The sequence below is a fragment of the Molothrus aeneus genome, chromosome 11, assembly GCF_037042795.1.
Source record: "Molothrus aeneus isolate 106 chromosome 11, BPBGC_Maene_1.0, whole genome shotgun sequence".
NCBI lineage: Eukaryota > Metazoa > Chordata > Aves > Passeriformes > Icteridae > Molothrus > Molothrus aeneus.
This window is the reverse complement of record NC_089656.1, coordinates 10128414-10146760: the sequence shown is the minus strand read 5'-3', so window position 1 is coordinate 10146760 and position 18347 is coordinate 10128414. Positions and strand designations below refer to the sequence as shown.

Here is an 18347-nt window from a genome sequence, read left to right as displayed (position 1 = left end):
TAATAACATGCAAATAAAATTCTGATGTTCAAAAAGGAGTTACTGAAAAATGGAGTGTTGATGTACATTTGACTTCAAAGAATGCCGGATTTACATGATGCAAATATTATCCCTATAAATACTTGAATATAAATAAGCAGAAATCAACAGCAATAGCCTGATTAAAAATCAACCCCCAATATTTTATATTATTGCTCTGTTTTCTGTTGAGCTGCCCATAAAAAATTATTTTAATCTGCAAACTGTGGCAATTCTATAAAACTACAAGTTTTGCTCCTGAGGGTTCCTTTTTTTAACACCTCTCTCTAATCTGCCCAGCCTGCTGAGTAGCATTGACATCAGTAGTACATCAATTTCAGAAAGTGGATTATTTTTACTAGACAGCTATTGTGACATATTGGGTCAGTCATAAATGAAAGATATTCATGCAAGCATGCAATACTTGTAATGAAGTCTCACTCTGACCTTCTGTATGATTGATTCTGTAATTTAGTTTTCTCAGGCAGTGCCTGAAATGAAATGAAATCATGTTGAACAAGTTTTGAATACCCACAGTGCACCAGGAGAAGAAAAATCTGCAGCCCCAGAGGCTTGAGAGAGAGCAGCTGAACGATTTATCTCCATGCTATTATAGCCTTTGCCAGCATTCAACATTTCTTTTTTTTTTTTTTTTTTTTTTTTTCTTATTTGGCTTAAGTACTTAATTCTGCAGGTAGCTGTAAATGGGAAAATAAAATGCTGTTCAGATTTAAAATGACAGGACAGGAGTATGTGCAGGGGACTGATAAAATATCTTGAATAGAACTGACCTTTCATGTAGCTGAAAGTTACTGGGGGATTCATCCTCATAATTACCATATAGATTATTTTTATTTCTTTCCTGCAATGAAACATTTCAGAGAGCAGTAGTGCTGATTGAATGAAAATTGAACTTGTTAACATTCTTTTCAGCTTAGCCTGTTGTACATAACAGAAGGTTAGCTTTGATGAATTTCAAAATTCTCTTTCTGATATCTAAGAAACAGACAGTAAAATAATTGTCTTTTTTCAGTCTGATTTTTTCTTTTATTCAAAAACGTACAATTGTGGGAAAAACAGACTGATAGTTTTATATATATTGCTCACTACATTACTTATGCTGTTAGAGAAAATGTGTTTCCTATTTGATGAAGATTTGAGCCTGTTTATATTTTATAATTGTTGCAGTGCTGCCAGTGCAGTCAGGATTCTGCACAGATAAGGCTAATTCGTAGTGGAATATGCTCATCTTTAATTATATTACTCCTTAGGAGTAGCACTGTGCTCAAATCAAAGACACAATTTTGACTATTGCTTTTATTTGAAGAAGAGACTTTTAAAATAAACATCTCAAGAATGTGGCTTTAAAGAAATGAGGTGCTAATTTGAGCTTATTGAAGGCTGCATACAATAGAAATATTATTAATGTTTCAGAACAGTGGTGTCTACTTACAGCTCAAAATCTTTTTTAGTAGTTTAAATTCCCAAATTACTAATGAACTTTAAGTGAATAGATTAACATAAGATTGGAAAACTAAAAGCTAAAAATGTTGCTTTGAAATTGGCAAAAGATAGTTATTTCACTACTGACCTGACTGGGTGCCTCTCATTTATAGGTTTTATTTTCCTTTACAAAGAAACTTATTTCTACATCTCTCTTTTAATACCCAGTCAGTAATCTCCTATCTGGAGAGAATGGAGTAGGTTTTCAATTAATAAAATGTTATAACAACATTGTTTAATGTGTTGCAGATGAAACAGTTATTTCATGGGTCATTAATGTGTTTAACGCCTGGAATGGTTTATTAAAACAAGCCCTTGTTATTGTTATGGATGTGTTTATTGTCATCTGTGATGCAAAATGTACAACAAATTTCACAAGTTTCTGGGTATTAGTTTATAGAAGTAGCAATTACTCTTACTAGAAAAAGAGGTTCTCATCTATTTTTTCTTGGATTTCTGTGCTGAGTTGCTGAGCTCGGGCTTTAAATCAGCAGTGTTAGTCTGGCTTGTATTGGCCTTTCCCAGCAGAAATGGCAGCTGTTTTGCAGAATTTGTGATACCAGGAAAAATTAATCTCAAGCAACCCTGAATTAAAGGATGCTTGGGCAGCTCTGAGCAGTGACATTTGGCCATGTACAGAACAAGAGGGATGCTCTGGAAATTGAGACCTTTAGGACTCAGTTGGCAGCTCTGGTGGCTGCTCCCAGCTGGGCTGGGACACAGCTCAGGGCTGGGCACTTTGTGGATGAACTTCCAAGTCTTTTCAGAGTAGTTCCTTTTTGTTTGGTGTGGAATTGAATATTTTATTCTACACCTGATGAGGTAGCTGGGTGTTTTGCAGTTACCTTCCAGAGCACCTGGGTGCCCAGCAGCAGGGCCCTGGGGGCAGGTGGGTGACAGGCTGGGAGCCCTGGAGGCAGCAGAGGCTCTGGCACAGGGCCGTGCTGAGGCTTTGGCCTGATGGTGCTGGCCTGCTAAACAATAGTGTGAAGATTTTAATATCCTCAGTGACATTGTAATTCTCAGTGTGGATAATGTAGAGTCATTTTTCTGAGATATACTCTCTTCTCATTGACCAATGAATGGGTCCCCTGTTAATGAGAGGGAAATGTCTTCTGTTGTTCTTAAAAATAGGCCACTCATAGTAACTGCTAGGGGGGACCTGTCCATAGGAAACAAAGTGGCAGCAGTTGCCAAAGACTGAATAGAAGGCATTAAACTAAAAAATAATAAAATTGAAACAGGTAGGTTAATGCCTATTGAGGTCATGAGGGAGTCCTGCATGAAGGAAGAGAAGCACAGTAACATTGGAACAGTCTGGGAAAAGACACTGTAACTATTTTATAATAATAGTACCTAAATCAAGATCCATCAGCTCCAGAAAATATTGTGAGGTGCCAAATGAATCTGGGGGAAAGGATATAGCTCACTGGGAATGCGTTTAGGAATTGGAGCAGAAGCTGAGTGTCTGGTGTTTTTAAGAACTGAGCTCAGAAGGAACTCAGATGTACATGGCTGTGGACACCAGCTGTGCATGAAGCCTAGGCCATGGCTGCAAGCTCTTCTGCCTCCTGAGTTTAAACTCTAAAATCAGGTGCTGTTTCCATAAGCCAGCTGAATGAGGCAGATGCTGCAGCTGGTCTGGATGTGCTGTATGTGGCCAAAGGCTTCGTTGGGTCCAGCCACCCTCACTCTTGGGTAATTTGAAAACTTTGAAATTCCTGCTATTCTCTGCTGTTGCCACTCGTGTTCCCCCCTGGACAGCTTACCCAATACTCAGCTTCCGCTTCAAGTTTGCAAGTGTTGAAGAAATGTGAAGTCTCTTTAGAGTGTTTAATTACTCTGTGTTGTCAGGTAGCTGGAAGAAAAACATACCTGGGTCTGGTAATACAAAACATAATGAGACCTACTTTTCTGATTTACTTTAGAAACCAACAAGTGAACAAAGAAACCTTACAGAAAAGAAAAATCCCCCAAACATGAAGAAAACATATTCCTGAACATAGCTACCAACACTTGTAGTAATTTTTAAACATAAAAATGCCATGTAACCCCTGAGTCTGTCCCTCTGCAATTCCTTGCACAATTCTTGTTGCCTTTGATAATGTTTGTTAGTTGTCATGCTCCCTCACAATCTCTACCCACGTTCCTTACTGCATAATAAGGACCTTTGAAGTCAGCCTTTGATTTGGGAGCTGAAGCACCTGAGTTGTGGAGGTTGTAACAAAACTGCTAACAGTGTTTATCTGACGTTCTGGGACTTAATTTCAACTATCCAGGATTTGTTTGCAATGTGTCGTCACTGTTTGCACACAGCAGACCTAAGCTTGTACTGCTAATTTGGAGAGAAGCTCCTCATGCCAAGAGACTGATCAGATCAGAGCCCAGATCTGTGATCTGAGTCACACATGTATTGTGATCATGCTGTTGGGTGCCTTGTCCAAGAGGAGTGTGATTCAATATGCTTTAAAGTATGGTAGAAGCTTGGGAGGAAGAGAGTGGGGAGTCTGTTTTAAAATGCCACTACAAAATGGTGTAAAAATTAAATTATAAAGAAGTTGTGAATTGGGTGGTGCTAAAACAGCAGCAGCAGCCACTCTGGGTGGGTGGGGGCCTGTCCTGGTCTGCAAGAGCAGAAGGGCTTGATAGCAAATGAGGCAACCAAGAAGTGTGACCTCTCTGGCCTGGGTTGGATCCTGTGAGGAATCTGCAGGCTCACAGGAAAGTAACTGGGTAAGAACAGAGTTCCCAAAGAGAAAACACTCCAGGGTAGGGTGGTGGGGCCTCTCCAGTAAGAATCTGAATAAAGAATTGTAAGAATTTCAGAGACAAGTCCTTGGTTTGGTGGTTGTGTGATTGAGGCCTTGCTGTGAGCTTTGTGTGTTTCCTCACCACATAACACAGGGTTTTGGTGCAGCCTCACAGCTGAGCATGCTGTCAATGACTGGGTCCAGCAGAGGCCACAGCACCACCTTGCAGAGGCAGTGAGTCCTGGGACCTGCAGTGGTGTTGCTCTGGCAGGTTCCTGGGCCCAAGGCCCTGTCCCTGGCACCTTCCTGTTTGGAACCACATCTCTGGTGGTGCTGCCCTGCCTGGTGTCAGTGTGTGCCTAAGCCCTGAGTGTGCTTCCACAGCAGGGATCTTCACTTGTGCTTCGCTGGTCTCACATTGCACCTCCCACCCCTGTCAGTGGTGCAAGGAAAGCATTAATGACATTTGCAGTGTGTGCCTTAAACAAGTTCTGGATGGTGAAAATTGTTGCAGGAAACATCCCAGGTGCCTATGCACAAACCAAAAAGGGGCAAAATTTCAGGCCTGGGGTAGGCAGGAAGAAAACTGATACTTTGCACTGCCAGGTTCCATTATCTATGCAGTATATGCAGTAGATTATGAAGTATGTTATATAATAAGTCTGTGTAAGTGCAAGAAGTGGTAGCACAAATGAGTGACTTGATTTTGAGAATAACTATCTTGAATGACCCCCACAGTAGCCCCTGATGACCCCCAAAATAAGTTGCTCAGTTTTAAGGAATAAATCAATGGCCCCTCAAGTTCTTTTCATGTTTCTTCTATGGTTTATGTGTGAGCAGAAGAGAGTAGAGGGACTGGATGGGCACACAGACCAAAAAATGGCATGTTCTTCATGTTTTTCAGGCAATAAAATGTATATGAACCTCTTGTCACTAACCCATCTTTTAGATCCAGATGAAAACTTTTTTTTTTTTTTTACAAATTGACATGTACTGTTTCTTGTACACTTTTTTTGAGAATCAAATTAGGTGACTTTACTTTTCTACAGAGATATGAAGTGGAACATGGGAGTTTTTTCACTGCCAGAGAAAAGAAGCTGCTGCTTGTAGGATCTCCTGATAACTGCAGTTTGACAGCTCTATTAGTGATGATGGTGTGTGTGCAGGGGAGAGGAAGGACACTTCTTCAGTGGTGGCAGTACCAAGTGCAACTGTTTTGTATTCTATTAAGTAAGGATTTAATCTCTGACAGAGAAAAGCATCCTGTTAGTTTGATTTGTTTTGATTGGCAGTGAAGTCCAATCCTGAAAAAATTTAGATTAATGGATTCTTTTATCTATGCTTTACTTGTGGAGAAAAAGAATATTGAGGATTTCTTCTAGAGATATGCTGACATGACTAAAAGTAAAGGGAGTAATTTACAGTCAGGGACAACTGAGGATTTCACTCTTTACATTGCAGTGCATTTGCTTCAACTTAAATACATCCTTTAAAATATTGCATCAGCTTATGTTACATTGACAGTGATGAATTCCTCAGGCAATAGAATATATAATAGTTTAAGTCAACTTCTGAAACCAGGGCACAGTGAACATAGCCATAAATGTTGGATTTTGCTTAGTTATTCCTTAGTTATTTTGGTTGGCAGATTTCTCAATTCCCTTAAACCATCTCATGCAGTGTGGGGTGAGATCCCAGCCCTACATCCTCCTGTGGGCACTCCCATGGGGCATTTTCATCAGTCCTCACTGACCAGAGTCTCACTGGAGGTATTGCATATTTAAATGATGGAAGACTGTAGACATTGATTTTAATCAAGACTTCGGTATTGCTCAAAAATGTTCTGAAAAGTAATTTCCTAGTTATATTTTTAAATGTCTTGTTGAATGTTCCCAGAGATTAAAATTATATCAGGGTAGGAATTCAGGATAGAATTACTATATGGAAATGATTCTTAAAATGCAGGGTAAGTAAGTGGAAATTAGGACATCTCTCAATGTAATGGCTGGATGCATTTATCTGTCAAAATAAATACTAACTCTATTACAAGCTATACTAAGTACTGGATGCTTAATGAGTTGCTAACAGAAGAGCAAACTATCTTTAATTAATATATTTTTTTTCACTCTAGTACTACATGGTACTTTGAAAACCACCTTTGATAAAACTGTATAAATTAAAGCATGGGAGTATACACATTCCTTTCTTTTTCTTTTCTTTTTTTAAAATCTCCTTACTCCATTATTTGCTTTCCAGCGTCTGTTGATGCATTGATATTTTACATAGTTTTGAGAAGTTGTTCTTTTACAAATCAATGTAAAATAAGCTGTATATTTGTCATAGGCTGTGAGATGTGTCCTTTAGCAATAGGACTAAATATGACTTTTATGGCATGACTGTCTAAAGTGAATAGAATTGTTGAGAGTAGGACAGTTTGATGGACAGACATCTTTATGGTTCCTTTGATGAGGCCTTCTATGGACCAAGTGCTGAATGGCTTTACAATGTGTGCAACAGGGTGGTGACAGCTGTGTAAGAGATTTTGCCTACACAGTCACCATACAGCTGTTTTGAGAAGGGGAAAACATTTTGGATTATATTTTGGTTTTTTAAATCCAGGTATATAATTAGAATCATAGAAGGGTAAAAATTATTTGAGTTGGAAGGGACCTTAAAGATCATCTCGTTCCAACTCTCCTGCTGTGGGCAGGAGACCTTCCACCAGACCAGGTGCTCAGGGCCCCATCCTGCCTGGCCTTGAGCATCTCTGTGCAAGGCTTCATCACCCTCACATTACAGAATTGCTCCCTAACACCTTATCCAAACCGCCTTGCTCTCCATTTAGAGCCCTTCCCCCTTGCCCTGTCACTGGAGAGCCCAGAGAGGTGCCCAGTGTTGCCCTCAATAAATGTCTCTGTACCTGAGGGGTTTGTAGCACTCATGTAGGATGACAACAGATTGATCTGAGTCAAAGCCATTTCAGCCTGCAGAGGAATTAGACAAGTTATTTCTCTTTTGGTTTGGTTCCCCACATCATGTCCTTGTCTGATTATCATGCTGAGTAAAGCAGGGGTTGAGCTTTGCCTGACTTGTTTTAAGATCACCAGGCTTTGCCTAACTTCAATCTAAGGCTGTAAAGCAGATCAGGTCCTTCAAAACTTGATACTGTCTGCTTGAGGAGTTCATGAATTTCTGTCAGAACTAATCTCTTGGTTTTGCTTAATGTTACAAAAATCTTGAATGTTTTTAATACTTGTGTATCACATTTATTTTGGGTAAAGTTTATGCAGAAGGTCTTGTGATATTCTCTAAAATTCTCCCTGTATTCTCAGTGGGTTATTTTTGGATATGTGAGCTTTTCAGTTTTCATACAGTAATGTAATTAGGATGTCATGTGGGTGCTTCAGTGCACTTGTATTTCCATGTGTGCTTCTGATATAGGATGATTTTCATTGTTAAACATTTCTTTGCTTAACATCTCAAGCATAATGAAATGTTACTGATCCCTTCAGTTTGGTATTAGCCTTTGGTAGTATCACTGAAAAAATAAGAGTAAAAATAATTGATGGAAATTTTGTTTGCTTGATTTTAGCTCCCTTCTTAGAAGACTTTTGTTTGCTCAGGAGCTATAGCAAAATGCCATGGACTTCAATATTGCTATGAACTAGCCTCCCTGCCTTCTTTCCAAACCACTGTACACACATAAAAAATGGCTTATACATCTTTGTCTGAAAGCTCTGATATAGGAACCACAGGTTGTTCAGGGCCACAGCACTGTACCACAAAGCAAAAAATGAAAACCCTGTTCCTTTCTTTTTTTAATATTGATCAGCCATATAAGTTAAACTGAAAGTGCAGAAAATGCATTGTTTTTTGTTTTCATATGGACATATGAATAATAAGGGATTGGATATTATATGAAACATTTTCTTTCATATAATATGTGTAATCAGTTTAGTTCTAAATGGCCAGTTACAAAATATTGTTGTTGCCATTCCTGGATTTTATTGAAGCTCTTAAGATTGAAAAAAAAAGGCTAAAGAAATCAGGAAAAGATGCAGAAAAGAAAATCTGAAATTAAGTAAGTGGATGCAGAAAACCCACACAAGCATCAGATAGTATCAGAAAAAGAGACAGTTAAGAATTCATGGGCTTGTGTATAAAATTAGATTCTGGGTCAGTGCAAGTCAAGAGAATTTAGTCTCAATAAAATCATAGATGCAACCGAAATGACAAGACTTGGAGTAAATGGTTTGTAACCCTTGTCATCACATTTTGTTGGCTGAGTGTAAAGGCCAGAAAGGCCTGTATTGTGTGGCAATAAAGGGAGAACAAAAGCAAGGCTTTCAGGGGTAGAACACCTCCAAGAAAGTACTGGCTGCACAATAACGAAGAAAGTTAGTTTTTCTGAGAGAAGGTTATTCTGATCCTCTTCAGCTTTGCTGGAGAAAACCAGCAGAGTTTTTCTTCATGCAATAAAGTAATGTCTGTAAAATGATTGGAGTAATGGGCAGAGTGATATCGTTTCACAATAGACTTTGAATGACTTCCAGATGCCACTGCCAATACAAGTCACAATCAAAATGACCCTGTAGTTAACAGCAGTAAATTTTCACAGAAAGGTGCCCTGAAGCAAATGGGTATTTCAGCCAATAAGTCTGATGTTTTGATCTTTCTGTATCAAGTGCTCCACTTTTGGCACACACACTCATCTCTAAGGAACTTCAGTCCTTTACTGAAAATATTAAAAGCATTTAAGAAGTAGGAAAAGCAGTGTGGTGTGGTATGGTATGGATGATGAGCCAAGCTGGCGAGGGCTGGGGAAGCAAGGGGAAAATGAGGGTGAGCCCTGGGGCACAGGATCTGGATCATGAGCTTGTGAGGTTAACTTGATCTGTGCTGGACCCAGCTGCACGTGCATTTTTATGCTAAAGAAGGACTTGTTTCTACTGTATAGGCTTCAGCAGAAAGAGACACAACTGTCAAATCCAGAATTAATATGATTTACTGTTACAGGGAAACAGTGAGCTGCAGTATTTGTGTATAAAGATCCATGAGGCAGGGTGTGCATCTTCTCTAACACATGTTGCTTCTTTGTATGGCCACCCTTGTCCCAGCCAAGGAAAGACTTCCAGGAGCACAGAGCACTGCCTCTGTTGAGGGCAAAGTTATAAAAAGTAAGGGAAAGTCATTTGGGCTAAACTTTTACCTCCATGCTGACACAGATTTTTGAAAACTGGTTTGTACTTATCCATACTTTAGAAGAGAGCACCAGGAAGGTCAGACTCTGTTGTGGAAGTCCAGTGGGCTCCCACAATTGCTGTTTTGTTCTGTGTCATTTCATTAAGGATCATTGCACCTGCTACTAATTGCAATGTGGCTTATTAATAATGAAAGAGTTTTCAAAATCTAATTTATTTCTCATGTTTCTGGCTGTTCAAACAATGACTGTAGATTAATCAGGTTGCTGAATCAATTTGTGAGCTATTTACACTCTTATTAACTTTTTAAAAAATCTTCTTTTCTGTTTACATGTTCCTTCATTGTGTATTGATCTGTGTGTGGTCCAAAAAAAAATAGTTTTCATAGGCAGATTGCAGCTGAATTTACCTTCAGGGTCTTGCTTTTTTATTTACAAATATGGTAAATGTTGTGCAGATGTAGTAGACACAGTTTGTGCCCTCAAGAAACAGTAGAAACCAAACCATGCAAGTGCTTGTGTTTCTGAGATGTGGAGTACAAGAAAAATAAAGTCGGTGATTTGTACATCGATTTTGTACAAATTTTGCTACTTCCACATGTTTGATTGTTGGATTAAAGATAAAAATGTGCAGTTTTATGTGCTACTTGCCAACAGGGCTCTTTAGGAGTGTTTAGGATTACTGGACTGGTTCTCCAGCCTGCTGCAGTGAATGCACTCCAGGCAGGGCAGTGTTCTGTGTTTAAAACAGATTTAAAATCCCACCCAGACAGGACTGGTTTGTATCCACTGCTGTTACTGTAATGGCCAAGAATAACTGAAACTCAGTAAAGGAAGATGCTTTTCTCTCTCTATATATATATCCCCTCATCCCACACCAATTTTGTTTACTCTCTGACAACAGTTTGTGTCTCCTCATTTCCAATGTTTTCCTGAATCCTCAGTCATCTTGTTTCCCTATTGTTTATGTATTTCTCACTACATCAAGAGAAGAAATGTTTCAAAACAGACAAATGTAATTTTTAGTCAAAGAACAAAATAAGCAGCCTCAGTTGGGGAAAAAGTGAAATCTGGGGCAATTACAGTAACTGTTGCTGCACTTAATTTCTTAAAAATATGTTGAATTCATTAAAAAGGAAGGAAGCAAACTGCATGTTGACAGTGTTGCTTTTGTAAGCCCGTGAAAATAACTTCACCTGCTACTGCTGTATGGTAACTGCTAATATGTAACCAACATTTCCATCTCTTCTAGGATCAGAGTCACAGCCAGGTTTCCCAGTACCGCCAGGACCACTCTCTGATTATGAGATCCATTGTCCACATGGCTGATGCTGCTCATTCGGGAATTATGGCTCCGTCCCAGCTCACCACCATTAACCAGTCTCAGCTGAGTGCGCAGCTGGGGCTAAATTTAGGAGGCACTAATTTACCACACACTTCTCCCTCCCCTCCTGCAAGTAAATCAGCCACTCCTTCCCCATCCAGCTCTATCAATGAAGAAGATGCAGATGAATCAAACAGAGTAAGTTATTCCATCTGCAGCAAGCCTCACACATCCTCATGCTGGATTTTCATGGATGTGGCAGTATCAGCTCAGCTGCAATGTGGTCATTTAAAACACAAATGTTACAGTAAAGTGGAATATGATTAATTTCCTGATTACCTTCTTTTCTTAAGAATTATCCATACCATCTTCATAATAATGAACCTAAGAATAGGCATACATATATATATATATATTTTTTTTTTTGGTCTGATTTGACTCAGGTTTTCAGATCTGTTGAATCTCTTCAGGTATCAGTCTTGGACAGTTTTGTCATTTTGGTATTCTCTGGAGTTATGTAAAACATGGATGTGTATAGAGAGAAGTAAAATAAGGTTTCTTCTAACTGAAAGTTTAGTTAACTTATATCTTCCTTTAAATAAATCTCTTATAAAAAGAAAAAATATTGACCAAATAAAGAAAAAATGTTGTTATAGCAGTATATGTAAAAGCCTAATTAAAGACTTCCATGAAAGGTTTTCTCATTGAGTTGATGGAAGTTATACATGTGGAAGGCTCATTGGACAGGATCCTCAAAATATCAAAGTAAATCACTATCACAGAGATATATATCATACTACATATCATATTTAGAGCCACTTGATCCCCTTGTTGCAATAATCTGTGCATAGCTCAACAAAGGAGGGTGCAGGGCAGAGGCACCCACAGGGAGCAGAGCTGCTGGACCCCATCCCAGAGGGAAGAGAGGGGCTGTCAGTGCCTGGCCAGAGCACAGAGCTCCCAGAGCTGCCCCATCCCAGCCAGTGCTCTGCAGGTGGGCACACACTGCCCAGTTGCTGCTGCTGCTTTTTGCCTGAAGGGTGGGATTTTTAACTCCTGGCCCATGTCTAAGTTGCCAGTCTAAGCCTGGAAACTGGAAAATGCCTCCAAGCTTTTGCCTTTTGAGTCTCAACTGCTGAGATTGGATCTTAAAGGAAAAACATAGATGGCCTCTTCAAAATATGCTATGAACTAAATCTTAATATTTTTTAATACAAATTAGCGTTGGGGTGTCCTTTTTTAGGTCAAACTTGTAAGATGTGAGTCTCAGAGCTGTGCTTAGAATGAGTAGTAACTACTCATGCATTTAGTTCCAGGAGATCCAATGAGATTATGCTGAGGGTACACACTCTTTGCTAGAGAGAAGAGCCTGCACAACAGGACTCTCCCAAGTGTTGCTTACATAACAGCTTTATCCATATAATATTACCACTGACTGTAAATAACTGTTTTGCAATTTATCTGACTTATTTAATGCATTTATTAACTGTTCTTGTTCTTACCATTTCTTAGGCTACTGGAGAAAAAAGAGCTGCCCCAGATTCTGGCAAGAAGCCCAAGACTCCAAAGAAGAAGAAAAAGAAAGACCCCAATGAGCCACAAAAGCCAGTGTCAGCATATGCCCTTTTCTTCAGGGACACACAAGCTGCAATTAAAGGACAGAACCCGAATGCTACGTTTGGAGATGTTTCAAAAATAGTGGCATCTATGTGGGACAGTTTAGGAGAAGAACAAAAACAGGTAAATTGATGCAGGGTTGTCTCACAAGAAGTAATATAGTATTCCTTGTGAAAAAATCCTCCTACCTCTTCTCTGAGTGGGCCACGCTACTTGCTGATGTAAAACTCTACCTCTGTAGAGCTAAACTGAGTTTTGAACTTACTGAAGATCTAGCAACTAATTTTTTTTTCTTTGTGAGAGCTGACAGGTTGTGTTAAATGACTGTATTTGTCTTTAAATTTTAAAGGGCAGTTTGTAAAAGAGCTCAGGTTATAGTGTCCTAGAGTCCTCTTAAAACCATCTTTTGATGATTCCTATTTCAAAGCCCTTGTTTCCTATTAATAAGTTAGAAAAGAGGAAGGTACAGCATATTTACCATTTCCTTTGATCTGCCTTATGAATTTGTTACAAAGCGTGTTGATTTCCAACCTTTGAAGCCAATCCTCTGAGTCTCATTACAATGTTGTGTGGGAAATGCTATCTCCAACTCCAACTGGGTACAGAGTGATGAGTCTTGTATTTCCTTGAGGGTTATTCTTCTTCCCATACACATGGAACTGCTGCACATGGATTAAAGGGGGTTAAAAATACCCCTTGTTTGTTCCCAGTAACAGTTAATAGAAGCTTTTATGGGAGGACAGATTCCCAGATAGAACACCTTTTGGCAAGAGATGAATGGTACTTTTTTCTGAAATACATTTAGAAACTTTTACTCTGATCTAACAGATGATGATGAACATGATTTAAGGGTGAACGTTAAATTTAATAATGATTAAAAATACAGATTTAGTATTTTTACTAACAGTTCTTGTTTAACTCAATGGGATTCTCTCCTGCTGGCTTTGGGGCAAGTCCAAGCCATTTGATCCACATTTTTTTCAAGGGGTACAGATTTTCTTATATGTAGTTCAAATATTTGTTCTGAAAAAAAAATGCACAGGTGTATTCTGCTATTCTAGACTACTGCTGATAGATTTTGGCATTTGTAATACCCAATTTTCTAACATCCCTGCTACTTGGAGTCAATAAAACACTGTTTTCTGGGAAAGGAAAGAGTGCATAGGTAGTTTTGTCAATCAGTTTGCTGCTCAGACTGATGTCAAATTGCAGCATTTTGTTATTCTTGATAATCAACATAAATTGTACTGCAAGTCCAGCAAGTAGCCCTGAAAGCCTGTAACCACCTGCAAGAACATTTAGGACTTTCAAGGAAGAAAAAGCACATCTAACAGTAGAGTGTTTTCAGGGGTTTTGGTCTATGTTTTTTGTTTCTGTGCAAGTGATTTTGAGAGCATTGTGGCAAAAAAAAAAAAATCTTAATAGTTGAAGTTGGTGAAACTGTGGTCTCTTTTAATAGGTATATAAAAGAAAAACTGAAGCTGCCAAAAAAGAATACCTAAAGGCTCTTGCTGCCTACAGAGCAAGCCTTGTTTCTAAGGTAAGCCTAATACTGCCTTTGATGTAATTCAAGTGAGCTTTTACCAATGATATTGGAATATTTGGGGCTGGGGGGGTGTTATGCACAATAGAAGTAGAATCATGGCATTTCTGTAATACAGCTCTACAAGATTGTGCCGCTGCTTGAACCCTGCTTAGTCTCTGCAAAAATAGTTTCATCTCTCTCCTGGCATACTAATGATTACCAGAAACCATCTTTGTAATTGTACATCTTCCTTGAGCTGTGGAGGCAAAGTAATGCACTTCACCACAAAAATAAAATTCAGTCATGAAAAATATACTGACCTTTTGACATTAATATTTGCAAGCTGTTGGCAGAGGTTTGTTTTTCCTCAAGTGCTGCTTCTCAAAGGACAGGCTTGCTTTGCGTGGAGTTGGAGAGCAGTTGTTGTGTGACAAAGCTTAAGTATTTTTGCAGGTGAGGGGAAAGAAATGTGTGGTGGCTGTGAATTTGGAGAGTACTAAAAAATGGACTTGCTGGCAGTGAGCCACAAGGAGTATTTTAGTGGATCCTGAGTTAAAATGAAACCTGTGAAGAAAACAAAGCTCTGCTGTCCTACTTGACAATTTACCTTTCTAGACAGCAGCACTATACAGGTTGCAGTTCTGTTGCATCTGAATATCATAAATGGAAATGTGCTTATAGACATCTAAAATATGGGTAAAACATTGGGTGATGATGTCTTAACTCCTGAGAATATTTATTTGAATGTACAACTGCAGAACATTAGTAAACCATATGAAAAGTTGCTGTGTATTTTAATTATTGATTAAAAAATACAACATCAGAAATTATACACGTGTTTTTGAAAGCTGGAAGATTTCTTCTTCTTGTGTTAAGAAGCTCCATTTTTCTGTTGCCTCTGGGACTTAGATAATATTCTAAAAGCCTTTAGTATCACAATGCTAAGTTTAAGATCAGCAGGAATTCTAAATACCTTTGAGAGATATTATTTTGTGAATCTTAAGTTCCCTTTTCAAAACGATCAGGAATCATATTTTTCCCCAAATCCATGGGACCAGGACTACCAAGTAACTCCTGGGTAGATTGCAGGTGGAAATGACACTCAACGTCATTGTATCTCATCTCCTCTAAATTAAGACATCCTTGCTCTAGCTTTTTCAGGTGAGATGTTTCAGGGTAGGGTTGGGAGAGAGGCTTGTGCAGCACAATTTATTACATTCTCAGGTAAATGTCTAAAGAGTGCCAGTTAATTGCTCATGGGTTGGTGACTCATGGGGTGGGGAGTGTGTGTGCTGCTGCCTCCCAAAGAGCAGGGTTTTTTAAAAACATTTAAATATATTGGGCCTGTTCTAGCTCTTTCAGCGACAAAGTGTGTGTGACATCTGTGACTTTCTGGTGTTGATCAAGGGCACAAGTTAGTTTTTGTCCAAGTAAGACCAGGAGATACCATACAGGGAGGCAGATGAAGAGGTTATGCAATGTATTGCTGATCAGTGGTTGTTTTCAGACTGCAGATTGATCTTTTCTGATAGAAAGCAAAAGATGGCAAAGGTCTCTGAGTAGCTGTTACTTTTATTACCATGTAAACAGTAACAATGTTTTTTCTGTTGAAAAGACAATTAATTTCTCTTCCAAACACAGGCTGCTGCAGAATCTGCTGAGGCCCAGACAATTCGTTCTGTTCAGCAAACACTGGCATCCACAAATTTGTCTTCCTCCCTCATTCTGAATAGTTCTCTTTCTCAGCACGCCACGGTGTCGGCATCTCCCCAAACTCTTCAACAGCCCCTTTCCAGAGCCATTGCTCCAAAACCCTTGACCATGAGACTGCCAATGAATCAGATTGTAGCTTCTGTCACCATTGCCCCAAACATGCCAACAAACATTGCAGCTCCGTTGATAAGCTCCATGGCCTCAAACATGGTGGCAACGCCCTCTTCGTCTCAGCTCAGCCCCTCCATGCAAAGCCAGCAGCACCAGATGCAGCAGCTCCAGCAGCAACAGATGCAGCAGATGCAACAGCAGCAACTTCATCAGCATCAAATGCATCAGCAAATACAACAGCAAATGCAGCAGCAGCATTTTCAGCACCACATGCAGCAACATTTGCAGCAGCAGCAGCAGCAACAGCAGCATCTCCAGCAGCAGATGAATCAACAGCAGATGCAACAGCAACTGCAGCACATACAGCTTCAGCAAATGCAGCAGCAGCAAATGCAGCATATGCAGCACCAGTCCCAGCCTTCTCCTCAGCAGCATTCCCCAGGAGCCCCGCAGATCACTTCTCCCATCCCTGCCATTGGGAGCCCTCAGCCAGCACCTCAGCAGCACCAGTCACAAATACAATCTCAGACACAGACTCAAGTATTATCACAGGTCAGTATTTTCTGAAGATAAACGATCTTGCAACATGGCTTTGTGTTGATGGAGGGGTAGGGGTAAACCATATTTGGCTGAAAACTGTAAATTGTTGATGGTAGTTATGCAGGGATGCATAACAGATCAAATGATCCTCTAAAGTGTCTATTAGATAGGCAATAAAGAACTACAATGTAGCTGTGTATCATCTTTTAGCTGACTATAAATCATTTTGTTTAAAAGAAAAAATGCTGTTCTCTTTTTCATGTGATGCCTTTTTAATTTATTTAAGCTTTACCTACAATATGTGAATCAACTGGCCTAAAAAATACCTGGACCTTATGACTGCAAAATGGCCTTTCAGAGTTATATGCTATAGCCCTTCTTTCTCTAAAAGTGAGTAATGCACTTCAAGGCAGTATGAACTCATAAAGCCCTTAAAGCACAGTTGTAACTACCTGTAAAATTATGATTGGATTTCATACAATCATACTTGTATGACATGAGTTAGTTGATGGCATTTTTTGTCATGAAAAAATAGAGTAAATCACAGATTTTTGCCAAAGCTCTTATTTTTTTTTTCTTTTTCTCTCCTAAATGTCTTTGGAAAAACAAATGCAAGTAACTGGACATAAATGTTTGACCCAACTTTTCACTTCATTTCTCCAAATAAACCTGCCATAGTTCGTAAGAAAATATATATTGACATTTACCCTCTTACGTTAATTCCAATTACAGAACAAATGTGAATATTATATTCTGTGTCGAAGTGATGAGTTTCAGATTTAATACACTGTATTTTTAAAAGGGAAATGCACTTAAATAAAACTGTTATTACAGAAAGCTAAGATGAGAAATGCAAGTTATTAATACGCTGTAAAACCGGTAGAGTATTTAAATGAAACTCCACAACTGAATAATCAATGTAAATATTTTCTTTAAAAGTTGTAAGTTTTCATATCATGTGTTGTAAAGTTTTCATAAATGAGGCTTTAATGTAAACACTGGTAACATGAATTATTAATTGCTACATTGCTTATTGTGTTTTTATGCTGTTTTATACTTTTTTATGAGTTATGATAGCAGCAATTAAGTTGTTTGTATTTTGCTTATCTAAAATAAATGCTTTTATCTTGCTATAGAATAAACACATTTCGGTAAAACTGATGAGCTGTAAGTCTTTGATACAGAAACCAGAAATGTTTCCTTCTAAATGCTTTCTTGGACATTTTTAAACTCCTTTGGATTTTTATCAAACATTCTGGGTGAACAAGTACCAATGGGAACAGAGCAAGCACTTGGCTCTTGTGCCCTCCAAGATGCTCTGCTGCAGAGTTGTGGGCAACTGCTCTGAGGTGTCTGTGACTCCAGGGAGAGAAGGCAAGTGCTGGGGTCACAGAACAGTGATTGTGCCCTGTGCTGATGAGCTGCAGGAACAGGGACCTGAACCTGTCTCTCAGACATAATGTTCAGAGATGGAAATCGGCACAAATTGTTTCTTTGTATCTGGGAGTTCCAGATGTAAACTCAGCTCCTGCTGTGGGCTTCACTCTGTAAGCCTCCAGCTCCTGCCTTGGGCTGCTCCTGAGCTGTCTGACTTTTATTTTCTCATTAAGGTAGAATGTGATGGAGTGGGGAGGATGGAGGGGGCAGGTCTTTCATATGAAGGGTTTGGAAACATTAACATGCAGTGTGTTGTCAGGTTATTAGTGCTGTTCCTATATTTTTGCTCTGAACAGGAAGGAGAGAGCCTCTATTTTCTTGTTTCCCTTCTTCTCCTGCAGTATCTGTGCTGTGAGTGCAGTCTGACCACTATCCCCAGTTGTCTGGCATGATTAATTACAGCATCTGTCCTGTCAGAAGCTATAATGAAGAGGTCTTGATAAAAATTGCAAATTACCACTGGCAACAATCTTAAACTGCTTATGATAAAATGAAAATTAAAAACAGCAAGTGTCAAGCCTGAGCAGAATCCTAATCCTGTTTGAGGCATGGCTACCATGCTCAGAGCACAACCCAAAAATAATGGAATAGAGATCCCCAAAAAGTTGC

At 39.1% G+C, this 18347-nt stretch overlaps 1 protein-coding gene across 4 annotated transcripts in view; it reads left to right on the top strand.

Moving 5' to 3' along the window:
* The window catches only part of TOX3 (TOX high mobility group box family member 3), a 74040-nt gene extending 56578 nt beyond the window's left edge, over nt 1–17462 (top strand). For all 4 annotated transcript variants that reach the window (XM_066557333.1, XM_066557332.1, XM_066557331.1 and 1 more), the window contains 4 exons: nt 10724–10993; nt 12308–12535; nt 13872–13952; nt 15579–17462. In XM_066557333.1, the coding sequence (XP_066413430.1) occupies nt 10724–10993; nt 12308–12535; nt 13872–13952; nt 15579–16328 (1329 nt within the window). In that variant the 3' untranslated portion in view covers nt 16329–17462. The remainder of the gene's footprint in view (nt 1–10723; nt 10994–12307; nt 12536–13871; nt 13953–15578) is intronic.
* The last annotated feature ends 885 nt before the right edge of the window (nt 17463–18347 follow it).